General features: G+C 48.4%; 1 protein-coding gene across 1 annotated transcript; it reads right to left on the bottom strand.

The window, feature by feature from the left end:
* Window positions 1–1339: 1339 nt before the first annotated feature.
* Window positions 1340–10498, bottom strand: LOC133384230 (uncharacterized). Its single transcript, XM_061626145.1, has 3 exons — window positions 10373–10498; window positions 9186–9278; window positions 1340–3545 (listed from the first exon to the last, which is right to left on the bottom strand). Exons 2-3 carry the CDS (start codon window positions 9203–9205, stop codon window positions 1340–1342), a joined length of 2226 nt encoding a protein of 741 aa, XP_061482129.1. The 5' UTR covers window positions 9206–9278; window positions 10373–10498.
* Window positions 10499–22339: the final 11841 nt, after the last annotated feature.

The raw sequence follows: 22339 nt of genomic DNA, 5'->3' as shown, positions 1-22339 counted from the left end.
ACTCTTTGTTCCCTCCCAGCACCATCTGTTTCCCAATGAAGTGCTTTAAGATCTCCCCAGCAAGGCCCGTTTCAATTGCAGCTGCTGCCTGCAGTGTAGAGGGTGACCACTAGCTGGAGGGTCTCCTCAGTGGCTGCCCCTTTCCAGTGGGACTTCCTAACCAGGGAGGCTCCCATCAGCCCTAGCCAGCATGGCCTTTATAATGCTGGAGCTCGTGGGAGCACTTTCGCGTCTGTGCCATCAACACACTGGCTCTCCTGAGGTCGTTTTGTGTCATGGGCCACTGTTTGCTGGCTACGTTGTGTGTAGGGGGCTAGTGTGTCAGTGGAGAAATCATCACTGGGACGTCTCCTGCTGTGTAACTTCACATCAACCCTTTGTGGTAGGTCATTTGGAGAGAGGGAGTGTGCAAACGCATCCCAGCAAGAACCATTTTGTGGCTGGCTGGCTGGGGACTAGAACCTGTTTTCAGGCAGCACAAGAGATGAACCCAGCCTTCCCTGAAACCTGGTGCCTTCCAGATGTTCAGACCAGAGTGCAACAGCTGTGTCTAGTCTAGTTTGGACTACAACAGCCATGCTGGCTGGGGCTGCTGGGAGCTGTAGTACGCAACCTCTGGAGGGCAAAGGCTGCCTTCACCTTGCAGGAACAGCCAGCAGGAGAGTGGAGGCCCAGAGGACCTGTCTTCTACCTTCCCTGCAAGTTCTCAGAGAAGCGTGAACGAACTGGGCAAAGGGCAGAAGCCCAGAGGGAGGCAGTGAGATGTAAAAGTCCAGCCAGTTTATTTGCAGCCTGGGAAGGAAGTAACACAGACCTGCTGTGTCCCATCTGGGGAGATGGGTGACAGGAAGCAACAGATCCCTGTGTACCTCTTTCTTGGGTCCTATGGGGCTCATTGAAACGAATACTGCAAACACAATTACAATGTTTGTTTTATATATATATATATATTTATACAATAACTGAAAGGAACATAACACCATGTATGCCAACAGAATATATCATATATCTTAACATAATAATTCCCAAAGTCCAATGCATTCAGCAAGACATAACTGAAGAAGTTGCTTGCAGAAAGTCCAGTAGAGAAAATTCGGAATTTTCCAATTGCAAACTTCAAAGCCCTAATTCAAGGTGACAAGGGCCTAGTCCTTACTCCCTGGCATTAACAGCTCCTTTTCTCTTCAGCTTCCTCACGGTTTGTACTCAACTCCTTAATACAATCCTTCCATAAGGTTTCTCCACCCACTGGACCAAACCAATATAACCCATAGGGGTTACACCTGCAGGAGAAGGCCCCCGCCCAAGGCGAGCAGGTTGGGCATCCCCACTGAGGCTCTCAGTACATGTCTCTGCGGGATGCTTGCTTGGAGGGCGCCTTCCTCGTTTGTGCCAGGGAAGACTGTCTCGCCAATTTCTTTGATGCCCCAGAAGAAGCTGCCTTTGTGTGGCGGCTCTCCCCTTTCTTGGGGGCCCGGGGAGCCTCGGGCTCGTCCAGATTCAGGGACACCCTCCAGTGCCCCAAGGCAGAGGCTTGCCCGGCAGGAGGCAGTTCTTTGTAGCTCCCAACCATGGGCCGAGAGCCCTGCCTGTGAAGCAAAGTCCCCCCTTGGTTGTGGGGCTCAGAGGCAGTGGCTGAAGGAACCCCCGGTGTTCCAGGGGGCCCAAGGGGCCCCCCCAACTTCCACAGAGAAGCCTTAGAGCCCTGCTCCTTGGGGGCTCTCCCTCGCATCTTAGCCCAGGCGTTCTTTATGTATAACAGCAGCTGTTTCAGGACGCTGGGGGGGTTCTTGGGGGGCTTGGCGTGGACCCGCGCTGCTGCTGCCGACGAGGCCGGCTTTCCCAGTTGCGGCTGGTGGCGTCTTTTGGATGGTTGTGGGGAGCGCCTAGGAACACTCCTCCGGCCTCTGGCCCTTGGGTCCCCTCCCTGCGCGGGCGGCTGCTGCTTGGGCAAGCGTGGTGCCTTCTCTGGGAACTGAGGCTGGGTTTCGGCTCCCCGACTCTTCCTGTGCCTGCTCCTGCTCCTCTCGTGCCTGGGGGGGCCCTCTTTCCCCAGGGGCCGCTTGGAGGCGCCCACTGCTTGCAGCAGCCCCCACTCGCTGGCCTCAGACCTCTTGATCTTCAGGAGGAAGCCCAGGCACATGTGGACCTCGCCTTCCCGGACGCTCAGCCGCGGGTAGACCAGGAGGGATGGGCTGTGACGTGGGCGCGGATGGGGGCAGTAGGGGGTGCAGCAGCCACAGAGCAGGCACACGGGGTACTCCATGCTCGGCCGGCCGCGCCCCTTCTCCAGCGTCTTGGCCAGACACAGGTGCAGGTCCCGCGTGGCCTGGTCTGTGTCTAGCGACTCCGTGATGCCGTGGGTCAGGCACTGGGGCTTGGGGGGGAGCACAGCACGCCTGTTGTTCTCGTGGTGCAGCTCCACTCGGGCTGCCGTCATGCAGGGCAGCTCCAGCTGGTTCTGGCACATGAAAGAGGGGTCCAGGAACGGCGGCAGCACTGTGCTCCGCTGCTCAAAGGCGATGTGGGCCTCTGGGGCGTCAGGCAAGGCGTCGCCCCAGCACACCTTCCTGTCCACCATTGCGCTGACCTCGATCTCCGTCGGCTTGTCCTTGGGGCTGCCAGCTCTGGCCTCCTTGGGGGTGCTCGGTGATCTCCTGGCCCCGCTATCCCTCTCCTTCCCTTTGCGGATCCTGGGTCTCCCGGGGTCCTTAGGCAGGGGGGGGCTCTTGCTTTGCCCAAGCAGACTGAAGATGCCCCCCAGGCCCTCCTTGGCAGCACCGCTGCCCATCTTGCCCTCCGCCTGTCCCCGCAGACTGCTGGGGCTTCCAGACTTGCAGAACAGGTTGGGGGGAGCCAGGAAGTCTTCGGGGGGAGGCCCGGGGGTCCTGGGGCAGGGGCCGGGGCTTCGTACGTGAGAGGCCTTGGGTGGGGTTTGACACCTCTGCGGAAGGGCTGGAGGGGGTGTGTGGCTACCTGGCCTTGGGCAGATGGAGAGCTGCTGGCTCACCCACTGCAGTATCCCCCCTTTCGGGATGGTGGCGCTGCCCGCCCGTGCCCTGCCTTTGGGGCTGGGGGCCCGGGGCGATGGCACCACTTCCTTTTGCCGATGTTTCCTGTGCACGTGCCAGTCGAGCAGCTCCTGGACCTTGTAGTCCAGAAAGCCGATTCTGCTGTCTCGTCTCAGAGAGTGGGCAGGCATGCCTAAGGGTTTGACAGCTGAGCACAAGGAAGGAGCGCTGGGGATCAGCCTGGTCGTGGAGTTGGACCGGGGCGGAGGGCCTCCCCACCGGCCCTGCAGCTGCGCCTGATGCAGGTTGACGTTGGCCTTGGGGTCGGAGTGGGACCTCTGTCGGGCCTGACGGAACCCCAGCCGGGAGGACCTGGTGAGATGAGCTTCTTCTTCTTCTTCTTCTAGGGTGACAGGCACGGGGGAGGGAGACGATCCCAACATGCTATAGTGAGCAGCATCTCCAGATGAATGTCCCCAGCTGTAAACGGAGGTGATGGACGCCACGGAAGTGTTTGATGGACTCCGTGAGATCCTGGGTAGTGCGGCCAGAAGGAGGGGGGGAGGGAAGGAAAAAGACCAAGAGGTCAGAACAGCCCTTCTGCATCGGATCCGGTTGTCAAACTCTAAGGTGTAGGGCCACTGCAGGATTCATTGGAGTGGCTGTATCTCATATTTGTGGCCCCAAAGACTGGGCATCCCCATATCCTTGTGGCCTAACTACACATTATGTGACATGCACTCACGTTGTGTGTTTTCAAAAATTACACACCAGGGCTGGGACAGGAGCACCTGTTAAATCAGGATTGCAGCATGCAGGGAGGTAGGAGATTGTCTCTGATGTCAGGATGAGTTTCAGAGGTACTCAAGAGTGCAGGAAGACTGCTGTCTAATTTCCAGTTAAATACCAGGTTGTTGTGGAGGTGACTGTTAACAGGATTGCAGCACATGGAAGGGGAGGTTTACGTCAGGAGCATAGGAAGCTGCCTTATACTGAGTCAGACCACTGATCCATCTAGCCTACACTGACTGGCGGCAGCAGCTCTCCAGGGTCTCAGGCAGGGAGCCTCTCCCAGCTCTCCCTGCAGATGCTGAGGAATGAACTTGAGACCTTCTGCATGCAAGGCAAATGCTCTAGCCCTGAGCTACGACCCTTCCCCAAGTTTTCCCTCCCCAGCTGCAATCTCCATGAATTGCCCCCCCCACCGCATCCTGGACATGGCAATTAGCATTAAGAAAAAATGTTCACATTACTTATTTATTTATTGCATTTATATACTGCCCCATAGCCAAAGCTCTGTGGGCAGTTTACAACAATTAAAAACATTAAAAACAAATATACAAATTTAAAAAACGCATTTTTAGAAACAATTAAAAACACATGCTAAAATGGCTGGGAAAAGAGGAAAGTCTTGACCTGGCGCCGAAAAGATAACAGTGTTGGCGCAAAGGTGCACCTCTACAAGGAAATCATTCCATAATTTGGGGGCCACCACTGAGAAGGCCCTCTCCCTTGTTGCCATCCTCCAAGCTTCCCTCAGAGTAGGCACCCGGAGGAGGGCCTTTGATGTTGAGCATAGCATTGGCACCAAAGGGAGTCGTCCCCCCCCCGGGCCAGCATATGCAACATACCTTTAAAGCACATTCAAAGCACACACACACACGCACTGAATCCTGGGGACTGTCATTTATTAAGGATTTGGGGAACTGGAGCTCTGTGAGGGGTAAATTACGGTTCCCAGGATTCTTGTGGAGAAAGGATTGTGCTTTGACTGTGCATTAAAGGCATGGTATGCAAGAGAGCCAGTGTGGTGTAGTGGTTAAGGTGTTGGACTACAACCTGGGAGACCAGGGTTCAAATCCCCACATGCCATGAAGCTCATTGGATGACCTTGGGCCAGTCACTGCCTCTCGTTGTTGTTATGTGCCTCCAAGTCGACTACGACTTATGGCCACCCTATGAATCAGCGACCTCCAAGAGCATCTGTCATGAACCACCCTGCTCAGATCTTGTAAGTTCAGGTCTGTCGCTTCCTTTATGGAATCAATCCATCTCTTCTTTGGCCTTCCTCTTTTTCTACTCCCTGCTGTTTTCCCCAGCAACATTGTCTTTTCTAGTGAATCGTATCTTCTCATGATGTGTCCAAAGTATGATAACCTCAGTTTCATCATTTTAGCTTCTAGTGACAGTTCTGGTTTAATTTCTTCTAACACCCAATTATTTGTCTTTTTTGCAGTCCATGGTATGCACAAAGCTCTCCTCCAGCACCACATTTCAAATGAGTTGATTTTTCTCCTATCTGCCTGTCCAACTTTCACATCTATTCATAGAGATCGGGAATACCATGGTCTGAATGATCCTGACTTTGGTGTTCAGTGATATATCTTTGCATTTGAGGACCTTTTCTAGTTCTCTCACAGCTGCCCTCCCCAGTCCTAGCCTTCTTCTGATTTCTTGACTATTGTCTCCATTTTGGTTAATGACTGTGCCAAGGTATTGATAATCCTTGACAAGTTCAATGTCCTCATTGTCAACTGTAAAATTACATAAATCTTCTGCTGTCATTACTTTAGTCTTCTTGACGTTCACCTGTAGTCCTGCTTTTGTGCTGTCCTCTTTAACTGTCATCAGCATTTGTTTCAAATCATTACTGGTTTCTGCTAGTAGTATGGTATCGTCTGCATATCTTAAATTATTGATGTTTCTCCCTCCAATTTTCACACCTCCTTCATCTTGGTCCAGTCCCGCTTTCCGTATGATATGTTCTGCGTACAGATTAAACAAATAGGGTGATAAAATACACCCCTGTCTCACACCCTTTCCGATGGGGAACCAATCGGTTTCTCCATATTCTGTCCTTACAGTAGCCTCTTGTCCAGAGTATAGGTTGAGCATCAGGACAATCAGATGCTGTGGCACCCCCATTTCTTTTAAAGCATTCCATAGTTTTTCATGATCTACACAGTCAAAGGCTTTGCTGTAGTCTATAAAGCACAGGGTGATTTTCTTCTGAAATTCCTTGGTCCGTTCCATTATCCAACGTATGTTTGCGATATGATCTCTGGTGCCTGTTCCCTTTCTAAATCCAGCTTGGACATCTGGCATTTCTCACTCCATATATGGCAAGAGCCTTTGTTGTAGAATCTTGAGCATTACTTTACTTGCATGGGATATTAAGGCAATAGTTCGATAATTACTGCATTCCCTAGGATCCCCTTTCTTTGGAACTGGGATGTATATGGAACGCTTTCTGTCTATGGGCCATTGTCTAGTTTTCCATATTTCTTGACATATTTTTGTCGAAATTTGGACAGATTCAGTCTCAGTAGCTTGTAGCAACTCCATTGGAATGCCATCTATTCCTGGTGATTTCTTTCTTCCCAGTATTTTGAGAGCAGCTTTCACCTCACATTCTAAAATTTCTGGTTCTTCATCATATGGTTCCTCCGTGAATGAATCTGTCATCCAGGCATCTCTTTTGTAGAGTTCTTCAGTGTATTGCTTCCATCTTCCTTTTATTTCATCTCCGTCAGTCATTGTGTGCCCCTGTTGATTATTCAACATCCCTACTCTCGGTTTAAATTTGCCTTTCATTTCTCTAATCTTTTGGAACAGGGCTCTTGTTCTTCCCTTTTTGTTGTCCTCTTCTATTTCCATACAGTAACTATTGCAATAGTTCTCTTTGTCCCTACGTACTAGTCGCTGTATTGTTGCATTTAAGGTTCTAACCTGTTTCTATCACCTTTTGCTTTTGCTTTCCTTCTCTCTTTAACCATTTTAAGAGTTTCTTCAGTCATCCATTGAGGTCTTTCTCTCTTTTTAACTAGAGGTATTGTCTTTTTGCATTCTTCCCTGGTCATATCTCTGACTTCACTCCATAGTTCTTCTGGTTCTCTGTCAACTAAGTTTAAAGCCTCAAACCTGTTCCTTATTTGATCTTTATATTCTTCTGGGATGTTATTTAAATTGTATTTTGACATTATGATTGCTTTGTTGTTCTTCTTTAGCTTTACTCTGATTTTCGATACGACCAGTTCATGATCTGTACCACAGTCTGCTCCTGGTCTTGTTTTTGCACAAAGTATGGAACTTCTCCATCTTCTGCTACCAGTAATATAATTAATTTGATTCCTATATTGACCATTTGGTGATATCCACGTGTACAGTTGTCTTTTTGGTTGCTCAAAAAATGTGTTTGCAAGAAACAAATTATTGGCTTCACAGAATTCAGTAAGTCTTTCTCCTGCTTCGTTTCTGTCACCTAAGCCCCATTTCCCCACAATTCCTAGTTCTTCTTTGTTCCCTACTTTTGCATTCCACTCCCCCATGATTATCATCATAATCTTCCTCTCAGCCTCATGAAAACCCTATTCATAGGGTCGCCATAAGTCGGGATCCACTTGAAGGCAGTGCATTTACATTTATGCAAGACTCAAACCATCCCAACCTTTGTGCACCAATCCTGGAAACAATCTGCCTCCCCCCCCCACCATCTACCTGGAAAGCATTTGGAGAGCCAGTGGCAGCCTTGCTGCATACTGAAGGCCTCTGAAGCTCACCCTGACCTCAGAGACAATCTGCTACCCCTTGGGGCAGCGTGAGTGAAGACACCACATCTTCCCTTGGCTGCTCCCCTGGTTCTTAATAGACTTATTGCCAAGGCAGCACCAGTCAGTGCTCTTCCATTACTAGGAAACTGAACTGGCTCTGTAAAGAGGCTGCCCCAGGAATTTCCTTTTCATGCCAGGAAGTCAAGTGGGCCCTATGGTAAAGGTGTGTTTTGCACGTTTAGAACCTCTTTCTGGTTGGCAATTTGCATACCCTTCAAAAAGGTATTGTCTCACTTCAGCCTTCATGGGGCTACTTTGTTTCATCAGCAGAAAAACGTTTGGATGTAAATTTGTGGCAAGGACTGACAGCGACTGTGACCCAGTGAGAGAGCCATGGCTCAAACCCAGGCGTCCCTGGTCCATTCAAGCTGGGCACACTCTCTGCTACACCAGTCCTGAATCTTTACAATGAGTCAACATGTGCTTCCTCCTATGATAATTGGACTGTCCTTTGGTATGGAGGGAAGCTGAACAGAGTATTTTTTTTTGAATAACAACAAATTTGTGTAGAGCTAGACCTGCCTGGCTAGCTTGGCTGGAGGGCACAACATCTTTAAAGGGGGATGGTGGGCTTGAGGTGATATTGATGTAAAAGGCTGCAAAACAAGGAGGAAGGTGCAAAATTAGCCAGGGAGAGGAGGGCCTCTTCAGGAGCTGTCCCCAGGGGAAGCTAGCCCTTGGTACCTCCTTGATGGTCTTTTGATGCAGTGCAAAGACCCTATGCCAGCCTTCCCCAACCTGGTGCCCTCCAGATGCTGGAACTGCAACTCCCATCATCCCCAGCCAGCATGGTCAGAGGTGATGGGTGTTGGAGTCCAAAACATCTGGAGCGCACCACATTGACTAGTAAATGGACTGCCTTCAAGTTGATCCTGACTTATGGAGACCCTATGAATAGAGTTTTCAGGGTAAGTGGTATTCAGAGGGGATTTACCATTGCCTTTCTCTGAGGCTGAGAGGCAGTGACTGGCTCAAGGTTACCCAGTGGGCTTCATGGCTGTGTGGGGATTCGAACCCTGGTCTCCCAGGTCATAGTCCAGCACTCTAACTACTATGCCACACTGGCTCTCTAATATGGAAGTGGACTGCCTTCAAGTCGATCCTGACTTATGGCTACCCTACAAATAGGGTTTTCATGGTAAGCGGTATGCAGAGGATGTTTCCCATTGCCTCCCTCTGAGGCTGAGAGGCAGGGACTGGCCCAAGGTCACCCAGTGAGCTTCATGGCTGTGTGGGGATTCAAACCCTGGTCTCCCAGGTTGTAGTGCAACACTCTAACCACTAAACCACACTGGCTCACTAGTTAGTAAATACTATAATAAACCCATTGGGAACTGGCCTACCACCACATGTATGCTCACCTTCGCCAACCTGGCGCCCTCCAGATGTTTTGGACTATAACCCCCATTGGCTCCAGTCAACGACTAGAGCTGATGGAAGTAACAGCCCCAAACATCTAGAGGGCACCAGGTTGGGAAAGGCTGCTCTGTGGTGAGAAGCCTAGGCTCTGTGCGCCCCTTCCCCAGCCCATACTGGCCCATGGCGTGTTCTAAGAGCGCCTTACGTGCCACTGATGCGTTGCATTTGCCAGGTGAGATACTGGATGTTCTTGTCCAAGGTGTGCAGAGTGCGGTGTAGGCTCAGGTTCTCGTATGACCTGGGGAATAGAAGAGAGAGAGGGAGAAGTAGGAGTGGGGAGCACATGTTTGGGTGCTCTTTTTCCAAGTGACCACTGCAGTGTAGGAAGAGAGGAAGATGCCTTATATTGAGCCACACAATTGTCCCATCTAGCTTGGTATTGTTTACACTGACTGGCAGTGGCTCTCCAAGATTTCAGGCAGGAGTCCATTGGGGACTGACCCTGGGGCCTTCTGCATGCACAGCAAGTGCTCTGCCACTGAGCCCCAGCGCTCCCTCCTCCTCGGCTGCTTCTCACCCTTCCATCTGCTTCAGAAGGTCTCTGCCAAATCTGTCTCTCTCTCCCCCACCAGTACAATAATGGAATCATAGTGGAGTTGGAAGGGGCCTATAAGGTCATCAAGTCCAACCCCCTGCACAATGCAGGAATCCAAATCAAAGCATTCCCGACAGATGGCTGTCCAGCTGCCTCCTGAATGCCTCCAGTGTCGGAGAGCCCACTACCTCTCTGAGTAATTGGCTCCGTTGTCGTATGGCTCTAACAGTTAGGAAGTTTTTTCTGATGTCCAGTCGAAATCTGGCTTCCTGCAACTTGAGCCCATTATTCCGTGTCCTGCACTCTGGGATGATCGAGAAGAGATCCCGGCCCTCCTCTGTGTCCACTTGAAGAGTGCTATCATATCTCCCCTAAACATGCCCAGTTCTTTCAGTCTCTCCTCATAGGGCTTGGTTTCCAGTCCCCTGATCATCCTCGTTGCCCTCCTCTGAACCTGTCCCAGTTTGTCTGCATCTTTCTTGAAGTGCAGACACCAGAACTGGATGCAGTATTCAAGATGAGGCCTAACCAGGGCTGAATAGAGGGAAACTTCACACACACCCCGTCTCTCTTCTGCTAGGGATGGCCCAAGACAGTTTGCTGGAATTGCATCCCCTACCCCCCCCACTCCCAGGTCAAGGTACAGAGTACCCATGTCCCCCCAAAATAAAAAGGGGGAGGGGGACAATTGATGCAGGAAAAAAGGCCCGGAGAAAAAAAGTTCTCAAAAAGCCAAAATGTTTTATTTTGCCCAACGCGTTTCAGAATCAAGAAATTCCTTCTTCATGGCAACTTACCAGCAAAGATGAACTTCTGTATCTTTGTCCTTTGCTGAAGCTGTTAACAGAAGTCAACCTTTGCAGCACGTTGCTGGTAAGAGGTGTAAATTCCCCCTGATGGAGGGATTTCTTAATTCCAAAACATGTTAGGTAACCCAAAACTCTGGATTGGCTAGACAAATTAGAAACTGCAAGGAAATTATTCTCAAATATTTCCAGTTCTTCCCCGGTCACCTCAGAGCCTTCTAATGCTCTCAGATGATGTGCTAAGTACATACTAAGGGGTTGATAACTGTGCTTTAGTTATTTATTAACAGAGCGGTTCGTGACAAATGCTCTTGGAGGTCACTGATTCATAGGGTCGCCATGTCGTAATCGACAATAACAAAGTCAAAAGATAACCACAAATGCTCCAAGATGAGGCCAGGCCTCCAGACTTCACGGATATCTGAAACAGGTGCCTCCATCTCCAATCATGAGGTTCCTACCCCCTCTTGCATGCCCATGAGAACAAAGCAGAAGGATGTGTGTGAGGGGTGCTTGTTTCCAGTAGAAGGAGAGAAGGTGACCCACTGCATGGGGTGTGCAACTGGAACATAGGAAGAACCACAGGAAGAGCTGCTTTCTATGGAGTCAGACCACTGGTCCATCTGGGACCTAGGAAGCTGCCTCTGTTTATTATTTATTTATTACATTTATACCCCACCTTTCTTTTAATGAAACCCAAAGCGGCTTACTTATGGTTCCCAAGCGGTCTCCCATCCAGGCACTGACCAGACCTGACCCTGCTTAGCTTCAGCAGGATACTGGCCTCATCTGCCCAGACCATACCCTGGGACCATTGTACCAAATTAGACTGTTGGCCCATCTAGCTCAATGTTGTCTATACTGACCAGCAGTGGCTTTCCAGAGTTTCAGGAAGGGAGTCTTTTCCAGGCCTACCTGGAGATGGTGGGGACTGAATCTGGGGCCTTCTGCATGCAAGGCAGGTGGTCTGTCACTGAGCTACGAGGGCCCTTCCCCAAGTGGCACCTGAGTAGGACCCAAGATGGTGGCTGCTCACCTCCTTTCTGACTCTGTGCTTGTGTTCCGTCTCCTTTCCGTGCCTGTGCTTATGTCCTTTGCTCCTAGAGGTGCTGCAAAGAAGGGGAAGGCAAGAAACAGGTGTAGCCTTCTCTGGGACACAAGGAGCAACATCCCGAAAGAGAGCTCTAGGATGGGAGATTAAGGTGGCTTACTTATCCATGCTACTGTGTGCTTGGTCTGCTTCTTCTTAAAACAAGGAGGATCCTGCCACAGAACAAGACAATTAACAACAAGTGGTGCGGAAGACACTCCTCTACATGTTGCTGGATTCCAACTCCCATCAGCCCCAGCCAGCATGGCCAATGGTCAGAGAGATGGGAGTCAGAGTCCAGCAGGAACATTTGGAAAACCCAGAGGTTCACCACCCCTGGTTTATAGGATCCACACTTCTCAGTGCCCAGAGCCAGAATCCAATACCTCGCCTGGATCCAAAGGCTGCATCTTTCTTACCCAGATTTCTTTCACTTTTTGGACAGTCCAGTTCCAGACAAACAGCAACAAAAGGACCACCACCACCAGCAGCAGCAAATGGCAGCTGTCTGGGATGACATTCAGCGGCATTGTCAGCATGGTCCTGGGGCAAGGCTGGAATATGAGCAGCTGCTCTGAACAGCCTCCAGGCTGGAAGTTTTCAGGGGGGCCCTCCTGAGGTCATGCTTGCATCACAAATGTCTTTTGCAGCCCACCCTGGTTGGCTCCGGGCCCCTCTGTGATCACCAGTCAGCAGCAGCATGGATTGCATTCATCCAGTCCTCTGTGCTAGGATGAGTGAGTGAGAGAGGGCCAAATGCCCATCCAAAGAGTGGTTTCTGCCCCACAGCTGAGGGTTAGGTTCCAAAATGAGAGGACCTGGGGCTCAAGCATGCCTGTCTTGAAGGAAGTCATGATCCCTGATCTGGGAAATCTTTTCCACTCACAGATGTGTGAAATACTCTCTATATGCTCAGAGACAAAAACAGGTTTTGGACCATATCTGCTATAACCCTGAGGCTATTCTGTTCTAACTGGGGCTATTTAAAAGTTACAGTTACAGTCGTCTTAACATATGTGCAAGACTGAATGTCAGGCTGGAGATTGCCTGCTTTCTATTATGGGTGACACAACACAATTTTTAACCTTCACTAGTTTGGAATCCTGACAGTTGCAGGTCTTTGAATTAAAACTCTGACACACAGAACAGTTGAAATTCCTGACTTGTGTTGCTGGTAACTTTCTCCTACAGAAAGTGGAGGAAGCAGCTAGAGGATCAACTATCCCTGACTTAATTATAACCAACAGAGATGACTTAGTGGATGAAGTGGCAGTTACAGGAACTCTGGGGGAAAGTGATCACACACTGTACTAGAGTTCTTGATTTGAAAGGAAGCAAAAGCTGAGAGTAGCCATACGTGCACCCTGGACTTCAGGAAAGCTGATTTTAATAAACTCAGAACAATTGTAAGTACGGTTCCATAGCAAGCCACCCTAATGAGAAAAGGAGTCCAAGATGGGTGGGAGTTTCTAAAAAAGGAAATTCTAAAGACACAATGGCAAACAATTCCATCAAGGAAAAAAAGGGGGAAGACAGCAGAAGAAGCCAATGTGGCTTCACAGAAAGCTTAGAGATGACGTGAAAACAAAAAAGGTCAAATACAGGAAGTGGAAGGAAGGCCAGACCACAAAGGAAGAGTACAGGCAGGTATCATGGAATCGCAGGGATGGCGTCAGGAAGGCTAAAGCTGAGAATGAACTGAGATTAGCAAGGGATGCTAAAAGCAACAAAAAGGCTTTCTTCAGGTACGTTGTGATGTTCCTATATTAATGTATATATGGTAAGTGTTGTTGTTTTAGAAGATACATGGTAAGTGGAGTGAAAGAGGAGGGGGAGTGACTGGGCAGTAGAATGCGAGATGATTGGCTGAGTGTTTAAAATGGCTGAACGTATAAAAGGAAGAGTGAGAGTGGAATTTGGGGGGGAGAAGAGAAAGAGTGGGTTGCTTGGTGGGGTTTGAGAGAGTTGTTTGCCAGGAGAGAGTGAAGAAGGAGGGAGGTGGAGTTCAGATTAGTATTGAGTAAAACCATATGCTTATGTGCCTTAAGAAGAAATCTTGTTAATCTTGTTAGCTTTGTTATCTGTAATAAATACTTAATTTGGTTTACCAAAGGCCTGATCCTTGGCTGGGGTTTCACAGACCAGAAGGGAGGGTAAGGTAATGACCAAGGCTGAAGGGGAACTGTAACAAATGGTGGCAGCGGTGAAGAGAATAACAATACCAGTATTCAGAGTCTCTGGGAATACTAGTATTGGGACGTTACTGGTGGTTGCCTAGCAGGGGGATCTGTTGAGATCTGTGCTAGAGCGGGGAGAGAAATCATAAGAGAGAGCGGTCCGGACTGGTGGAGTCCCTGGTGGTGCCTAGAGACAGGCAGTAACCACGAGCAGGTAGGAACCTGACAGGGAGAGCCAGGGAGGGACGCCTCACATGTGGTGTCAGTAGCGGTGGGATACGAACAACAGAGAATCCAGATACGAATACTAGAGAATCCAGAACAGTGGTGTGGCAAACAGAAATAACAAAACAAGATTACTTGTGAGAGTGACTGACAAAGAGTGTGTGGCAAAGAGTGAGTGACCATGGCTGAATACATAAAAATGAAAAGAGAGGAGCTGGTGGAGAAGTGCATAACATTCAATTTACCTCACGAGGGTAAAGGGGTAGATGAATTGAGGGTAGCACTTACAGGATTTGCAACTGCCCAGCAAAAACAACCTGTCAGAGAAGAGACCCCAGAAGGATATTTAAGCAATCCCGCTTATATAGAGTACTTGAGAGAGAAGTTAAGATGGGAGGCTGATGAGAAAGAAAAGCAGCGGGTCTTTGAGGCTGAGGAAAAAGATAAACAGCGGGAGTTGGAAGCTGAGAGCTTGAGGATGGAAGGTGCAGAGAAGGAAAAACAGAGGGAGTTGGAAATTGAGAGAATGAGATTGGGGTTTGAGGAGAGGGAGAAGCAACGAGCATTGGATGCTGAATTACAAGTAGAAAAGTTAAAATTTGATAGAGAGAAATTTCACTCTGAGGAGGCAAGGAAAGAGAGAGATGGAGCAAAAATAAAAATTACTCCAAAGGACTTTGCTGTCTATGAGCCTGGTCAAGATCCTCAAATTTACCTCAGCACCTTTGAAAAAGCAGCTCAGTTGTGGGGGCTACCTGAAGATAAATACATGCAGTATTTATCAAACCTGATTAAAGGGGAATTGGCTGAGGTATACCAATATTTCCCCTCAGACAGGCCCGTCACCTATGCTGAATTCAAAGAAGCAGTGTTTAAAAGATTCAGACTGGGGCCTGATTATTTTAGAAAGCTTTTCAGAAACTGCCAGATACAGACAGGGAGGTCTTTTGTGGAACTGGGAGCAAAGTTGATGGATATATTTGGAAAGTGGATGAGTAGTGCCAAAGCTCAGTCAGTGGAAGAGGTGAAAAGCCCCATGATACTGGATCAATTATATCATCAGTTACCACCAGAAATAAGGCTCCTGGTCAAAGACCGTTCCCCTACATCGGTGCAGGAGGCCGCAGAGATGGCGGATCACTTCGCCTCTAATAGAACTGGCTGGGTGGGGAAAACATCAAGAGAGTTTAAACCCAGACCATATAGTGCTGGCAGAAGGGATGTGGTTCCACAGCGAGTGAGTCCTCCATTAAAATCTGAAGGGCACAGGACACCCCAGAGTGGATCTGTGTACCCTAAAAGTGAGGAGAAATTATGCTACAAATGTGGTAGACCGGGGCACCTACGTTTTCAATGTGAGGTTGCCAACCCCAGTAGTAATCCTGCTCAGACAAGGGCAGTGAAAACAGAGCCCAAGGCTTTAGAAACAGCGAAAAAGGTTCAGTTCTGCCAGATAAACTGGACAGAAGTAACAGACCTTGATTCAAGTCCGAGAGAGGAAGTGAGTGTACAAGGGGCAAATTATTGGGCATTGCTTGACACTGGTGCCGCTCAGACGTTACTGAGGCCAGATTTAATAAAATCTGAAGAAATATTACCTCAGGAAACAGTGACTATCCAAGGAGTGAGAGGTCAACCAGAAAGTTTGCCTGTGGCCCTGGTGGATATGACTTGGAGAGGCCGAGAGGGCCGATATAAAGTAGGCATTAATGCCCAGCAACAAGAACCAGTAATACTGGGAAGGGATGTAATGGGCGCCCAAGGAAAGATCTATGTAGTGACCAGACAGCAAATTGGCAGAGAAAAAGAAGCCATATTAAGGGGGGCTGAAACAAACAGGGTGGAATCTGTTAACCAGCCTCAGGTCAGCATAGCAACCACTAGCAGGCCTGCTGAAGAAGACAAACTGTATCAAGTGGTCTCTGGGGAAGAAGCAGATCAATTCAGGGAAGAGCTGCATAAAGATATAAATTTGAAGCAGATAAAGGAAGAGGCTGTGACCCAGCAGATTCCTTTCGCTGACAAGCTGAGGAGTCAAGTTGTGTGTGAGAATGGGATTTTATGTGGACTGTGGATGCCTGCTGAGAGAGGGGGTGAATGTGAACCAGTGAAGCAAACGATGGAAGTGGTGAAAGAGAATTTGAGTCATGCACAGGAGAAGGAAAGTTACTGGTATAACAGCCAGAGAACGTGTGTATGATGTGGGAGATATGGTTATGGCGTTCATACCCAGGAAACATGACAAATTACAGGCTAACTGGGAAGGACCATATACCATCAGAGAAAGGCTTGACACAGCGACATATGTAATCACCACAGACCAATTAAACAAAAGCAAAGTGGTTCATGTAAATATGTTAAAGCCTTACCATACCAGGGATGCAAAGGTGTTGCAAGTTACCTTATTCCCTGAGGGAAGTGGGCCTGAACTTCCAGATTTGGTACAGGAAAGCAAAGACAAAGGAGGGGTAGATCAAGTGGAATGGTCAGAGGAGGTGAAGGAGGAAGTAAAAGAGGAGATTCTGAGAGTTTTGAAAACCTATAGGAATCTCTTTAGCAACAAACCTGGCCGAACCAGTATAGTTATACATTCCATTGATACTGGAGATCATGCCCCAATCAGATCTGTTCCGTACCGTGCGAATGGGAAAGTTTTGAATGAGATCAAAAAGGAGGTGGAAGATATGCTGGAATTAGGAGTGATCAGGGAATCCATCAGTCCCTGGGCCTCAAGTATTGTCCTGGTTCCGAAAAAAGATGGAACAACAAGGTTTTGCATTGATTATCGGCTAATCAATAAAATTACTGTCCCAGATGCGTATCCTATGCCTAGGGTAGACGCTATGTTAGAGTTATTGGGGGCAGCAACCATTATCTCTACACTAGATCTCTGTAAAGGATTTTGGCAAATGGAACTAGACGAGCAATCCAGAGCCAAAACTGCCTTCAGTACACCAGATGGGTTATATGAGTTTGTGACCTTACCCATGGGACTAAGGAACTCACCAAGTTCATTTCAGAGGCTAATCAATACTGTGTTGCGAGGCATGTCAGATTTTGCAGTGGCCTATATCGATGACGTGGCCATTTTTAGCAAGTCGGTGCCTGAGCATGTCCAACACCTGACAACAGTATTGGAGGCCTTAAGAAAAGCAGGCCTCACAATAAAAGCTAAGAAATGCCAGTTTGGACTAAAGGAAGTAATCTATTTAGGACATAAGGTGGGGAGTGGGAAAATCACCCCCTTATGGAGCAAGGTGGAGGCAATACAAGCGTGGCCGATCCCCTTAACCAAAAAACAAGTAAGGGCATTTCTGGGTGTGGCTGGATTTTATAGGAAGTTTGTGAGAAATTTTGGGGAAATAGCAACCCCCTTGCATGAATTAACAAAGAAGAAGTGTTCTGAGCGTGTGGTATGGACGGATGAATGTCAGAAGGCTTTTGATCTACTGAAGCAAGCCTTGTGCCAAGGACCCATATTAATAGCACCAGACTATGAGCAACCATTCATCGTGGCTACAGATGCGTCGGACCTCGCGCTGGGAGTCGTCTTGCTACAGGAGAGAGAAGGCACTAGACATCCAGTGGCGTACCTGAGTCGCAAGCTGACGCCGAGGGAGAAAAACTATTTGTCGGTCCAGAAGGAGTGCCTAGCGGTCGTGTGGGGACTGAACAAGTTGCGCCCATACATGTGGGGACGAAGATTCACAGTGACTACGGATCATCGGGCCTTGTTATGGTTGCAGACTATGAAAAACCATAACACTATGCTGCAGAGGTGGTCTTGGGCCCTACAGGACTATCAAGTGGACTTCCAGTTCATAAAAGGCAAGGACAATGTACTGGCCGATGGACTTTCCAGGCAAGTGGCTGGGACTGCAGTGACGTGACCAGACAGAGGAACAAAGAAAGACATTTTCCCCATAGAGACTTTTATTTGTTAACGCGACGTATAAATCCTGGAACAGGAATAATACTCTGCTGTTGTTTAAGGGGGGGGAAATGTGATGTTCCTATATTAATGTATATATGGTAAGTGTTGTTTTAGAAGATACATGGTAAGTGGAGTGAAAGAGGAGGGGGAGTGACTGGGCAGTAGAATGCGAGATGATTGGCTGAGTGTTTAAAATGGCTGAACATATAAAAGGAAGAGTGAGAGTGGAATCTGGGGGGGAGAAGAGAAAGAGTGGGTTGCTTGGTGGGGTTTGAGAGAGTTGTTTGCCAGGAGAGAGTGGAGAAGGAGGGGGGTGGAGTTCGGATTAGTATTGAGTAAAACCATATGCTTATGTGCCTTAAGAAGAAATCTTGTTAATCTTGTTAGCTTTGTTATCTTTAATAAATACTTAATTTGGTTTACCAAAGGCCTGATCCTTGGCTGGGGTTTCACAGACCAGAAGGGAGGGTAAGGTAATGACCAAGGCTGAAGGGGAACTGTAACAAATGGTGGCAGCGGTGAAGAGAATAACAATACCAGTATTCAGAGTCTCTGGGAATACTAGTATTGGGACGTTACTGGTGGTTGCCTAGCAGGGGGATCTGTTGAGATCTGTGCTAGAGCGGATAGGTAAACCATAAGAGAGTGCGGTCCGGACTGGTGGAGTCCCTGGTGGTGCCTAGAGACAGGCAGTAAACACGAGCAGGTAGGAACCTGACAGGGAGAGCCAGGGAGGGACGCATCACATACGTCTATTGTAAAAGACAGAGAAAAGAAATGGTGGCACAGCTACTCAATGAGGATGGAAAAACAATAACAGATGACAAAAGGCAGAAGTGCTCAATTCCTACTTTGGCTAACTCTTCTCCCGAAAGAGTCTATGACCCTCCTGGCAAACGTGAAGTTGAAGGGGCAGGATTGCAGCTTGAGATTGATAGACAAATGGTCAAGGAATACCTAATCACTTTGAATGAGTTCAAATCTCCAGGGCCCGATGAACTGCATCCCAGAGTATTGAAGGAACTGGCTGAAGAACTCTTAGAACCAACGTCTATTATCTTTGCAAAATCATGGAGGACTGGTGAAGTGCCGGATGACTGGAGGAGAGCTAATGTTGTCCCTATCTTCAAAAAGGGCAAAAGGGAGGAACCTGGGAACTACAGACCAGTCAGCTGCAGAGCTTGGAAGTAACTCATTACCAGGCCTGCCTTTAGCATGTGTGGGGCCCGGGGCAAAAGCATAGTTGGGGCCCCCTCACATTCTTTCTTTCTATATATTATATAGAAATATATATAAGAACATAAGAAGAGCCTGCTGGATCAGGCCAGTGGCCCATCTAGTCCAGCATCCTGTTCTCACAGTGGCCAACCAGGTGCCTGGGGGAAGCCCGCAAGCAGGACCCGAGTGCAAGAACACTCTCCCCTCCTGAGGCTTCCGGCAACTGGTTTTCAGAAGCATGCTGCCTCTGACTAGGGTGGCAGAGCACAGCCATCATGGCTAGTAGCCATTGATAGCCCTGTCCTCCATGAATTTGTCTAATCTTCTTTTAAAGCCGTCCAAGCTGGTGGCCATTACTGCATCTTGTGGGAGCAAATTCCAGAGTTTAACTATGCGCTGAGTAAAGAAGTACTTCCTTTTGTCTGTCCTGAATCTTCCAACATTCAGCTTCTTTGAATGTCCACAAGTTCTAGTATTATGAGAGAGGGAGAAGAACTTTTCTCTATCCACTTTCTCAATGCCATGCATAATTTTATACACTTCTATCATGTCTCCTCTGACCCGCCTTTTCTCTAAACTAAAAAGCCCCAAATGCTGCAACCTTTCCTCGTAAGGGAGTCGCTCCATCCCCTTGATCATTCTGGTTGCCCTCTTCTGAACCTTTTCCAACTCTATAATATCCTTTTTGAGATGAGGCGACCAGAACTGTACACAGTATTCCAAATGCGGCCGCACCATAGATTTATACAACGGCATTATGATATCGGCTGTTTTATTTTCAATACCTTTCCTAATTATCCCTAGCATGGAATTTGCCTTTTTCACAGCTGCCGCACACTGGGTCGACATTTTCATCGTGCTGTCCACTACAACCCCGAGGTCTCTCTCCTGGTCGGTCACCGCCAGTTCAGACCCCATGAGCGTATATGTGAAATTAAGATTTTTTGCTCCAATATGCATAATTTTACACTTGTTTATATTGAATTGCATTTGCCATTTTTCTGCCCATTCACTCAGTTTGGAGAGGTCTTTTTGGAGCTCTTCGCAATCCTTTTTTGTTTTAACAACCCTGAACAATTTAGTGTCGTCAGCAAACTTGGCCACTTCACTGCTCACTCCTAATTCTAGGTCATTAATGAACAAGTTGAAAAGTACAGGTCACAATACCGATCCTTGAGGGACTCCACTTTCTACAGCCCTCCATTGGGAGAACTGTCCGTTTATTCCTACTCTCTGCTTTCTGCTTCTTAACCAATTCCTTATCCACAAGAGGACCTCTCCTCTTATTCCATGACTGCTAAGCTTCCTCAGAAGCCTTTGGTGAGGTACCTTGTCAAACGCTTTTTGAAAGTCTAAGTACACTATGTCCACTGGATCACCTCTATCTATATGCTTTATCTCCTCCAGGCTGTTTTCGTAGAGGAACATGACGGGCTCGATCCAGCGGGGATGGAGGAGCACTGAGGCTGTCTTAGCCCGATCCACATTGAGACTAGTGGCTCCTTTTTAAAAGCCCCAAGACTGAAAAAAAGACACAGCCGGTGTTTACCTCCAGCAGGCTGAGGGAGGGGCGTGGCTGCTTATCCAGCCAGATTTCCTCAGGCGAGCCGCAGGTGCCATTGGCCTCCCCACGCTGCCCCCAACTTTGGGAAGCTCCCACCGCTCGCTCCCTCCCACCCATGCCCTCCTCTGTCCCCACGGACACCCCGCCGAAAACCAACAGTGGGACCAGGGCGCACAGCAGAGCCCACGCTATGAGGCCAACACCTGCCAGCGGGGACGTCTCCTCACCAGACCAAACCCGCCGCAAGCAACAAGACTTTGTAAGCAGCCAAACAGATTGCCAAGCGTGGGGCCCCCAAAGCGCAGGGCCGGGGGCAACTGCCCCGCTTCCCGGTGCCTAGGGGCGGTACTGTTTGTTGCAAGTAACGAATTACTTGTAATTCATTACTTTTTTGAGGAACAAGTGGGTAATTCCTTTACATTTTGATTGTAATAGAACTAGGAGTAATTTTACTAGTTTTGTGGAGTAATTGTAACGTTTCCAGAATTATTTTTGGGCATTACTTGGGGGGGGCAGGGGAAGTCTTCTGCTCCTCTGATTTGTGGATGAAAATCATGTAACTCAAACTGGGCTTCTGTGCAGCGTCGCTCTTCTCTCGTGCTCTGTGGATGGGTAGGAGGCGACGAGGGAGGAGGCAGAGAGTGAGACTGGGTGAAGTGGAGAAAACAATTATTTAAAAAATGGAGGGTGGTGGTGAAGAATGGATTGGAGGAAAAAGGAGTGCTTGGGGGAGGGGGCAATCTCCCCTTCCATGCCCAGGGTTTTTTTGGTGTCTGCCATGGTCCATGGATTTGGAAAAATCTTAGCTGTTAATCCATTTACACATCTATGTCTCCTCTGTTGCCCTTGCTAGCTGTGTGCATGGGTTGTGTCCAGCATCTTGCTAGCAATTGATCAAATCCAAGACACCAGGATCCCCTTATTTCTGTTGTGATGATTTGTTGTTATGGAGAGGTATTTACATGAATCATTTAAAAAGACAAAACTTGCAGCTCTGATAGAGCTGCTGCAGATCCTAGCAAAATTCTTTTCGACCTTCTTTAATCTGCAGATCACAGATACATTTCAGTGGTGGAAAATTGCAGGCTTTTTTTTGAGAGCAAAATATTGACAAATGATATGGAGGGAGAAAGAAAAGGAGGAAGGCAATGTGGTCGAGGGGGGCTTCTTAGAATGGAGAGGGGAGGCAATCTGCTTTGGGGAAACCTTGGAATACTTTATTACTTTTTTTGCCTCCCCTCTGGTAAAAGCAAGTTCCTAAAAGTGAGGAGGGGAGATCCAGTGTGGTGTAGTGGTTAAGGTGTTGGACTACGACCTGAGAGACCAGGGTTCGAATCCCCACCCAGCCATGAAGCTCTCTGGGTGACTTTGGGCCAGTCACTGCCTCTCAGCCTCAGAGGGAGGCAATGGGAAACCCCCTCTGAATACCGCTTACCATGAAAACCCTATTCATAGGGTCGCCATAAGTTGGGATCAACTTGAAGGCAGTCCATTTCCATGTCAAAGGTGAGGAGAGAGGCTGTGACTGCTGCCCCAGCGGGAGGGATAAACTGTAGATGTACAGCAAGATCCACCTGTCACATGGACAAGCCTGAAGCCAAAGAGCTGAGAAGGTGATTTTTGTCAGAACAGTGGCTGGGGAGGAAAGGGTTAACACCTCACATATATGATTGTAATAGAACTAGGAGTAATTTTACTACTTTTGTGGAGTAATTGTAACATTTCCAGAATTACTTTTGGGCATTACTTG

The sequence above is a fragment of the Rhineura floridana genome, chromosome 4, assembly GCF_030035675.1.
Source record: "Rhineura floridana isolate rRhiFlo1 chromosome 4, rRhiFlo1.hap2, whole genome shotgun sequence".
Classification (NCBI taxonomy): domain Eukaryota; kingdom Metazoa; phylum Chordata; class Lepidosauria; order Squamata; family Rhineuridae; genus Rhineura; species Rhineura floridana.
The sequence above is the reverse complement of the archived record's forward strand: the minus strand, read 5'-3'. Positions and strand labels throughout refer to the sequence as shown.